The sequence below is a fragment of the Hibiscus syriacus genome, unplaced genomic scaffold, assembly GCF_006381635.1.
Source record: "Hibiscus syriacus cultivar Baekdansim isolate YM2019G1 unplaced genomic scaffold, ASM638163v2 tig00113725_pilon, whole genome shotgun sequence".
NCBI lineage: Eukaryota > Viridiplantae > Streptophyta > Magnoliopsida > Malvales > Malvaceae > Hibiscus > Hibiscus syriacus.
This window is the reverse complement of record NW_024063471.1, coordinates 3,965,460-3,975,352: the sequence shown is the minus strand read 5'-3', so window position 1 is coordinate 3,975,352 and position 9,893 is coordinate 3,965,460. Positions and strand designations below refer to the sequence as shown.

The window sequence follows — 9,893 nt, the reverse complement described above, 5'->3', positions numbered from 1 at the left end:
GATGACGTTGAGGGGGTGCTAATTCTTTCTCACGCGTAATCGACTTTCGAACCCCTTTTTCAAAACGATTTTCTGGTTAAATCCATATCACTTTTTATCTTTTAAATTTTTTTTCTTTCTTAAAATTAGTTTAAAAGATATTTTTAGGTATTCGGTCTACCTAACATAAAGGTCGATGACAACTCCAAATCTATTTATTGGTTCTTTATTTTAAAACCCAACCTTTTTCAAGATTAAGTTGGAACGCTCCCCGCCATAGCCCAAAAAGCGTAAGGACGGTTCCAACAATAATTATTTGAATTCGAATCTTTTATAAAAATAATATTAATTTTATGTATATTCGTAAAAGGAGAAAATTAATGATAAACAAAAATAAGAAATTCTTTTATACAATGATATGCCAAGCACTACTAGCTAGAAGGATGACACAAGGGGAAGAAGAGGTAGTGGGTGCAACAAAATATTATCGTCGTAATCTTTCGATTCGATTCCGACTTCTTTTCTGTTGATATTAGACGAAATCATGCAAAGCAAGACATGATCGAAAACAGTTCGTGCCTGCATGGGGATTAACGATATTAACGGAGATAGTTTACTAACATGGAGAAAGGAACCAAGCACAACCCTCTTTTGTTCAACTCTGTACAATCTTTCTTCCCATCATGGAAATTCAATTTGTTTCTTCCTTCTTCATTATGTATGTCTGAAAAATTCTCTTCACTTTCCTTCCCCTAAAAAACACACACACTCAAAGCTATTATAAAAATTGTTGAAACTTGAAACCATCAACTTAAGGGGGGGAGGGAACATATACACATATATATATTAATTATCAAGATGATTCTGAAAATAATCGATTTTTACCAGAGAACTATGTGCAGCTTGATCTTCTCTCTTTCTGGGATTCATATTGATTGATTTCCAATCATCACTAACCTATTAAAAAGTTGTTGAATCGAAACCTTCAACTTAAGAAACAAAAAAGCTACAGAAATACAGTATATGTATATATATATATATATATTACCTTGGGACTATTGACCGGTGAGCTTGCGGTATCCTCCAAAGAATCATCCTGGTCGCAAATCTCTTCGGATCTTATTTTCTTGAATCTCAATTTCCTGGGGAAAACACGGTGATGATGGTCGATATTAGTGTGGTTCGACGATGATTTCCATGCAGCGCCTCGGGTCGTGGCGGCATCGGAGATCAACGAAGATCCACAGCTGAAACTAGAACAATAACTATTTTGCTGATGATGAAGATGGTGATTGTTGTTGGAGAAATCTTCAAAATAAGCAGTCCAACCGCTTTCTTCGACTGAATCAACGTGCTCGGGTGATGTTTTTTGTTTGGAAACAGCAGATGAATTGATGATGGAGTAATCTTCCATATCAAAGGAAAGAGGTTCTATGGATTTGAAAAAAGAGAGTCGAGAACCACTTAACAATGGAGGATTTATAATGAGAGAGAGAAAAATTAGTTCATCAAAATAATAATACAAAAAAGGGAACCCATGGTTTAAAATCTTGGTGAGACCCAAGAGTGGGCCAAGGGTAGTTTGAGGAAATTAAAGCAGCAGTTGCAACAAAACATTAGAAAAAAAAGTAAACTGCTTATTCCTATTGTTCTATTTTCTTCATTCAATTATTTTTTCTAAAGTTATACATAATATTATATTTTGATTCTATTTTTATTATCTATCTTTAAAATATTAACGATAATAACGATGTGTCATAGTAAGATAGTATCACGTCATCATCAAAAAAATAAAAATACCACATCAATAGTTCTGTTAATTTTTTGGCGGTGAATAATTAAAATAAAATCAAAATGTAACGTTAGAAATAATTTTTAAAAAAATAATAATTAAGTAAATAAAACAAAAACTAAGTAATAGATGGATGACCAAATATATAGTTTACCTGATAAGAAATTAAAGCATGACTAAGAGAAGCAGAGAACGTGCAAAAGGAAAGTTAAGGTTATTTTATATATAAATAAATATAATTAATAAAGGGGAAGAGGTTGACCTTTCAAGTTTAAATTGGCACTCAACAATGGCAGCCATTTTCTTTGTTGGGACTCACCTTTCAACCAAAAGCAATGAACCAGTCAATTGAATTTAATCCCAATATTACAAGGCTCAAAGACTCCAACAATGATAATTTCTTTTTCTTCTTTTCGGCCTAACAATTAACAAATTCAATGTTAGGTTTTTAGGCCTAATAACACTTCAAGTTGGGCTTTAAGACTAAAATATATTTGAACCAATCAAGTACATTACATTTAAAATGTGAATAATACACTCTAGTTCGGAAATTTGCCGATAGGAATAATTTTTTTGACAATAATTATGATTAATTTTTAAAAGAATTACGTTGTTTAATTTATATTTATTAAAAATCTATCAAGTGTTTAAAAATCAAAATTTTAATGAAATAAGACTTAATTTTTTATATATTTAAATTAACAAAGATTCAAATCGTTATCAAACACAAAATTTTGACATGATCACTCTCAATTAGGGATGATTACGAGTCATATTTTTACTTAAGTCGAATAGTATACCCTTCCATCATGTTTGTAATGCAAAGAATCACACATTGCTCTGTCTCTTTTTAGACATGATCCTCGATAGAATATTATTTTATTAAAATTTATATTTTACTGTTTCAAGTTGTTCCAAAATATTTAATATATTTTATGGTAATTAAAATAATATTTATGATAGAGATGTGAATATTTATTTATGTGGATGTCTATCTCTATCTTTTATCTCTATATATAAGATAAGATTTTGATATACTTATTATTAGGACTTTAATATCCACAAGAGTTAGAGTTTTATTTGACATGTACTCCTTATGCTTATACGTATGGAGTTTTGAGAAAATATTGTACAAAACTTAGATTGAGATAATAATACAATTCTCTCCCTTTATTCTTATATCTCTTCTTCTTCATGTTCTTATTATTTCGTTTAGATTATTTCATAAAATGTTATTAGCACAAATTTCTTGGAAACAATAATTTATTTACATTGAAGATCGGATTTATCATCCATGATTCTTTATTCGAGATCTTGCACGATAAAAATTTAATTTCCAATCGTACCATTAAATCACAATCCCAGATACGTATATGTCATACTACTTTTGATATGTTAATGTAATCTATTCTTTATCTATATATTGTGAGTGTTTAATTAAATCTTATATATAAAATCTTTCCCGTAGAGTAGTTGTGTCACTGCCCCTAATTGCGATAACTAGTGTAAACAAAATCTCACCTTTATAGTACTACTTATCATGGCTGCAAAAGTAGCCTAACTGTAGAAATCATGAATTATGTTTATATTTTTTTCAATTAATTACCAGTTAATCTATAATTTAATAATCAAAATAGTTATAAACTATTATATTAATATTCTCACATTGACATGTATTTGAATTTTCTAGTAATTAAATTACTTAACAAATTTTTACATCTTTTAGATACATTTGATTGATGTTTTATCATGTTGGTTATTTCTTTAAACCTATAATAATGTCTACAATTGTTTAACTAATGCACTTTATTTACTGAATCGTGGATGTCATGCCATGTATAATACTTATAAATCCAAAGTTTGAGTTTGATGCTATAAATCCAAAATTGAGTTTGGTTATTTTAAATGATCTCAATTTTTAATCCAAGTTGCTTGTGTCAGAAGGGAGTTGTATATGTGTAAGTATACGAGAAGACCTAAGAAAATATGTACGATTAAAGTTTTCTTTAGTTATTCTTCCATCGGATATGACTAGTAATAAAGGTCATAGTATCGAACTATACTTGTTATTTTTTAAGGATTCAACGACAAATATGAGACTATAAGGGAATTGAAAATATTTTTACTATTGAACTTGTAGTGGTTCAAGTTAATTTGTTATCTTGGCAGTTGATAGGGTAAAGAACTACAATTATTCGTAGTGTTGAATTATGTTTTATATTTTTAATATATCTAGTAGTTGCTTTCACAGTTTGAATATTGTCGTAACCGGTTTTCGTCCGGGCACGAATTTTTACTTGGCGGGAAAAGTGATGTGAATAAATTAATGATTTTGATTTTTTTTTAAAAAAAAATTTGGGAGTCGCCATCGGCCTTTTGGGTCAGGTAGGTCGAATACCTAAAAATCATCTTTTAAAAGAGCTTTTAAGAAAACATCGATTAAAAGATAAATTGATATGCGTTTTAACCAAAAAGTCATTCTTTTTAATAATAAAAAGGGATTTGTGGTCGGTTACGTTTAGGGAAGGATTAGCACCCCTATAACGCCCAAAATTGGTACTTTTTAATTATAAATTGTCTCTATTATTAGAAATTAAAAATTCAAAATATATTTAATTTATAATCCTGTTATTTTAAGATTATAATTATGAAATATATATATAAATATATATATATATATATATATTAATTTATAAATATTTATAAATAAAATATTTATTTATTTAGAAATATCAGAAAAGAACTTCTAGGTACCTTAAGACAGCTCTTTTCTTTGATATTAAAAAATAAATAAATAATTAAAACAATTAATATATAATTTATAAAATAAGATATTTATTTATTTAAAAATATCAGAAAATGGACATCCAGTTATTTTAAGACTGCCCTTTCTTAATATTGGAAAATAAATATTAAAATAGGATTAAAATAAGTTAAAAATAATTAACTAAGATTTTAATAAATCAATACATATTATTTATTATATAAATATATATATTATGGTTAAATAATAATAATAATAGTAATAATAATTAAAAATAAATAAAAATTATCATATAACTAAACAATGAACAAAATTAAAACTATATATTTAAATAATAAAACTTATAAAAACATGAATAAAAATTGAAATTAGTGACTAAATTATAACTTAATAAAATTAAATACATAAATCATAATTAATTATTTAAAATTTCAGTGGCTAAATTTGTTATTCTACCTTTTATTAATTTAGTGACTAGATTAAAATTATATCAAATTCGTATATCAAATTAAAAGAAATTAAAACATGTTATTCGGGGTTTAAAATATTAATTAATAAAGTTATGAGGACTAAATTGGTTATTTACTTAAAATATCTATTATTATGCAAAGGACTAAAATAAATATATATAAAATTCAAATACCGAATTAAAAGGATCTAAAATTTGCTTTAGTGACTAAAATGTAAGGATTACAAACTATGATGGCTGCGGACGGGGTTTAACTTTTAATTAATTACAGACAGACCCCTCCCCAAAACGACGTCGTTCGGGGAGGGGTATTTAAGTCCCAAAACGGCTGGCCCGAAGGGCCAGCTCTCATTTCTCTCTTTCCTTCTTTCTCTCTAAAAGCCGAGAGAGAAAAATTATCTCTGGCTTCTCTCTAGCTTCCCTCACCGGAGGGAAGCCGGTCATCGACAGGCAGCCGTATACCGCCGCCATCCCCGTCGCCGACCACCGTCTCTGGTGGCCGGAAAGTTTCATTTTACATGAAAATAAAGGCCTTCTCTTCCTAAGGCCAAATATGGCTTTAGTTTACCCTAAAAAACTCCTAATCGGAGTAAATCTAAGAAAATACCGGTATTTTATGTTCTCCGGCGATGTTTGGCTTCCGGTGATGATCGAGGCTCCAAGGGTAAGTTTCATTTCTTCTCTCTTTGTTTAGTTTCTTTTGTTGCTTCCTCTCTGTCCCTTCCTTTGTAGGTGGGTCGAGGCTTTTATAGCCTCGACGAGATGCGCCTCGGACCGGTCATAAGAGTGAATGCCAGTGAGTCACCTAACATATGGTGGTGACTCACAAAAAACAAGCGACATGTGCGGCTGTAATGGATCTTCTGGAAACTTTGACGGGGCATCATGGCAGCGGCGGAGCGACTTGAAGCAGAGGCGGCGCCGCGTGGTCCTAGGGTATTTGCATCTGGAACCATCTGGGCCGTTGGATCTAACCTAGATCCAATGGCTGGCAAAGAGAGCGGCGGCTGAAGCTGAGATCAAAACCTTAAATGGGTTTTAGGGTTTCTATTAAGTTTGGGCCAATTGGGTCCTTTGTAATTGGGCCGGTCCAGTCTGATTTGGGCCTGTAATAATATTTATTAATAATAAAATAATAATAATAATAATAATAATAATAATAATATAAATAATATTCAAATGAAAAAAAATGAGTATCTTCAGCTGCCCCTCTTTGCTTATTCTTGTGTTAACAAGAATAGAGCAAAGACGAAAATATAATAAGTTTTTTTTCATTTAATTTCACTTGATTATGATGGGAATGTTGAAATAATTCTTCGTTGGGATTAACTCTTCTCATTATGAACTTTTCCACTGGGGATGACAACTCATCTCCTTTTGTGATGTAATCTAGCAAAGGTTGAATAAGCTCTTCTTATTGTGAACTTCTTCTTCTTCAGATGAATTCTTCTCATTATGAATTCCTTCTGGAAATACTGATGACGATATATCTCTTTCTGTGATAGAGTCATGCAAAAGGTTGAACAAGCTCTTCTCATTATGAACTTCTTCTTCCTTCTTCAGATGAATTATGAACTTTCTCTGGAAAAGTTGATCCATCAAGTGATGAATTTAAGCAAAAGGTTGAACAAATTCTTCTCATTATGAATTTCTTCTTTCTTCTTCAGATGAGTTCTTCTCATTATGAACTCTAACTGACACTGCTGATCCACCGGGTGAAGAATTTAAGCAAAAGGTTAAACAAGTTCTTCTCATTATGAACTTCTTCTTTCTTCTTCATATGAGTTCTTCTCATTATGAACTTTCTCTGGAAAAGTTGATCCATCAAATGATGGATTTGCATCAAATGATGCAAAAGGTTGAACAAGCTCTTCTCATTATGAACTTCTTCTTCCTTCTTCAGATGAGTTCTTCTCATTATGAACTCTAAGTCTCATTATGAACCTTCTGGCAACGCTGATCCATCGAATGATGAATTCGAGCAAAAGGTTGAACAAGTTCTTCTCATTATGAACTTCTTCTTCCTTCTTCAGATGAGTTCTTCTCATTATGAACTTTTTCTGGGAAAACTGATCTATCAAGTGATGGATTTGAATCTTTGCTAAAATATTTGAAATTCCTGTCAACATTTAACATGGATAAAATGAATGGAAATGCATTTATTTTTGCAAATGCCTAAATATTATGCATGAATATTAAGTTCATTTTTATTTGATTTCAAAATGGTGAACTTAGTATTTCTTCAGTTGTGTAGAAATCCAATAAATCTTTCCTCTTCGAATGGAGAATCTATCATCTTTGAAGAGTGTAGATGTAGATATGCCTGAATTTTTGCATAATGTCACAAAACCAATTGAGAATAAAACTCAATAGTATAGGCTCTTGAAAAGCTCGCACTCATGCAACATGTTGATTCTGATAACTACTTATCTGATTATGAAGTGATCTTTCAAGATGATTTCACATATATTGATATTTCTTCTGATACCGAGAAAATCCTGAATTCTGATTCTAATGAGGAGAGTAAACTGTTATACTTGACGAAAATGGGATACTCAAATGCTATGTCTTCAATAGTCAAAGAGATATAATCCTGATTCATCAATTACAGAGTTGACAAATTTTATATGTGCTGCTCAAATGGCTAAGGCTGTTGACACACTTCTTCCGGTAAAAGATAGGAAGCCATTATACAATGATCCCAATTACAAGAAAAGACGAAACTTGGGCTATGATTTTCTTAAAAAAGAAGAAGCATAGGAAGCTTGAAAAGATGCTTCTTAATGAAGACGATCATGCAGTTCATCTTTCAATTCTAATGATTGGTTCTGGGGTTCCTACCGAACCAGATCAGATAACTCAAAGAACACTTCCAAAAGATGCTATTGGGTTTTCTTATTTCTACTATGAGCAAATTCATCTTTCAAATCTAATGATTGGTTCTAGGGTTCATACCAAACCAGATCAGATAACTCAAATAACACTTCCAGAAGATGCTATTGGGTCTCCTTATTTCTACTATGAGTAAATTCATCTTTCAAATCTAATGATTGGTTCTGGGGTTCATACCAAACCAGATCAGATAACTCAAAGAACACTTCCAGAAGATGCTTTTGGGTTTCCTTATTTCTACCATGATAACGTGGCACTTACTCCAGTTAATGTTTGGACTGGAATATCACAGTACTTATTCGATGTAGAGCCAAAATTTGTAGATTCGAAGCATTTTCATGCTGTTACACTGAAAAGGGGCTATACTCATAATCTGCCAATTGAGAACAGATTTCTTCTTGTTCCACTTCCAAATAACTCTATGATGGTAATAATTTATTTTCTTTTTTAACAATGATTGCAAACGTTGATAAGACTTACTTTGTATCCCATGCCTTTAAAAGTATTAACATAAAGTGATATTCAGAAATCTTTAACTTATTTCAAAATTATGTTAATTCATTTACAAAATAAAAGAATAAGTTAAATTTTCGAAAATAAATTGAATCTCAAATAAATTGAATTTAGAGAAAATAAACTTAGAATTTATTAATAAATAGGTAGAATTGTATTCAAAGTTATGGCAAGCATAGGAATGATAAAAATTCAAATGACTCAACAAATTATTATCATAAGTATTTATAAATTAATCAAATTGATATAATTCGGAGTACTGATGTAAGCTTTTGTCTGGAAGATCTCAAACGTTGTTAGAATGCTTATAGATGTGAAGTTCCTCCCAAACTATCAAAATCTTAAGAGGGTTCAATTGCCAAATGCCTAACATCAACATGCATTTGAGTCGCCTTTTCAGGTTTTCAACTCAAATCCTTCATTTGGTTACAAGATGCCCTTTACGGGTTTTCATCTTGACCCCCTTTTTTTTCTCTTTTTTTTTTCTTTTTTTTCTTCTTTTTTTTTCTTCTTTTTTTTCTTTTTTTCTTTTTTTCATTTTTTCTTCAAGCATAATATTTCTTGACAGAATCTGAGTTTATTGGATTTCTCAGAATTTTCCATCCATTTATGCCAAGATCAACGCTCCTCCAGAAAAGGCCTTTTTAACAACGTATGGCCCTTCCCAATTAGGCATCCATTTCCCACGGAAATCTTTATGTATAGGCAATATCTTTTTTAGTACTAGATCACCCTCTTGGAATTCTCTTGGATGTACTTTCTTGTCATGAGACTTCATCATCCGTTTCTGATACATCTGTCCATGGTAAATAGCTTTCAATCTTTTCTCCTCAATAAGGTTCAACTGATGAAATCTAGCTTGGATCCATTCAGATTCATCCAATTTTGTTTCTCTCAAAATGCCCCAGTAGATGTTCTCAATCTTTTCTCCTCAATAAGGTTCAACTGATGAAATCTAGCTTGGATCCATTCAGATTCATCCAATTTTGTTTCTCTCAAAATACGAAGCGATGAAATCTCAACTTCAATTGGTAAGACTGCTTCCATCCCATAGACTAAAGAAAAAGGCGTTGCCCCAGTAGATGTTCGAACAGTAGTTCGGTATGCATATAAAGCAAAGGTAACTTCTCGTGCCAATCTTTGTAGTTTCAGTGGTCTTTGTAATGCTCTTGATTTCTTATTTGCTGCTTCAACTGCCCATTCATCTTGGACGATATGCCACTGAGTTTGCATGTTTGATCTTAAACTGTGCACAAAGTTCGGTCATCATTTTGTTGTTTAGGTTCAGAGCATTATCTGTAATGATCCTTTCTGGTAGGCCATACCGGCAAATTATTTCTTTCTTTATGAATTTGCAGACTGTGGACCTCTTAATATTGGATATGAAGCAGCTTCAACCCACTTGGTAAAATAATCAATTGCCACAAGGATGAAACAATGTCCATTCGATGCTTTTGGTGTGATTGCCTCAATGGCGTCTATTA

At 31.2% G+C, this 9,893-nt stretch overlaps 1 protein-coding gene across 1 annotated transcript; it reads right to left on the bottom strand.

The window, feature by feature from the left end:
* Window positions 1–569: 569 nt before the first annotated feature.
* LOC120187599 (vascular-related unknown protein 1-like) lies at window positions 570–1,429 on the bottom strand. The gene is made up of 3 exons (XM_039191290.1): window positions 1,028–1,429; window positions 865–936; window positions 570–731 (listed from the first exon to the last, which is right to left on the bottom strand). The coding sequence occupies exons 1-3, from the start codon at window positions 1,391–1,393 to the stop codon at window positions 579–581; spliced, it is 591 nt and encodes a 196-aa protein (XP_039047221.1). The 5' UTR covers window positions 1,394–1,429; the 3' UTR covers window positions 570–578.
* Between the last annotated feature and the right edge of the window lie 8,464 nt (window positions 1,430–9,893).

Bases quoted from the DNA above. Each gene is read 5' to 3' on its own strand.
- LOC120187599 (XM_039191290.1), bottom strand. From the start codon at position 1,393: ATGGAAGATTACTCCATCATCAATTCATCTGCTGTTTCCAAACAAAAA. The intron at 937-1,027 runs GTAATATATATA...ACTTTTTAATAG, and splicing joins CACCGGTCAATAGTCCCAAG to GTTAGTGATGATTGGAAATC. The intron at 732-864 runs GTAAAAATCGAT...TGTGTTTTTTAG, and splicing joins AAGCTGCACATAGTTCTCTG to GGGAAGGAAAGTGAAGAGAA.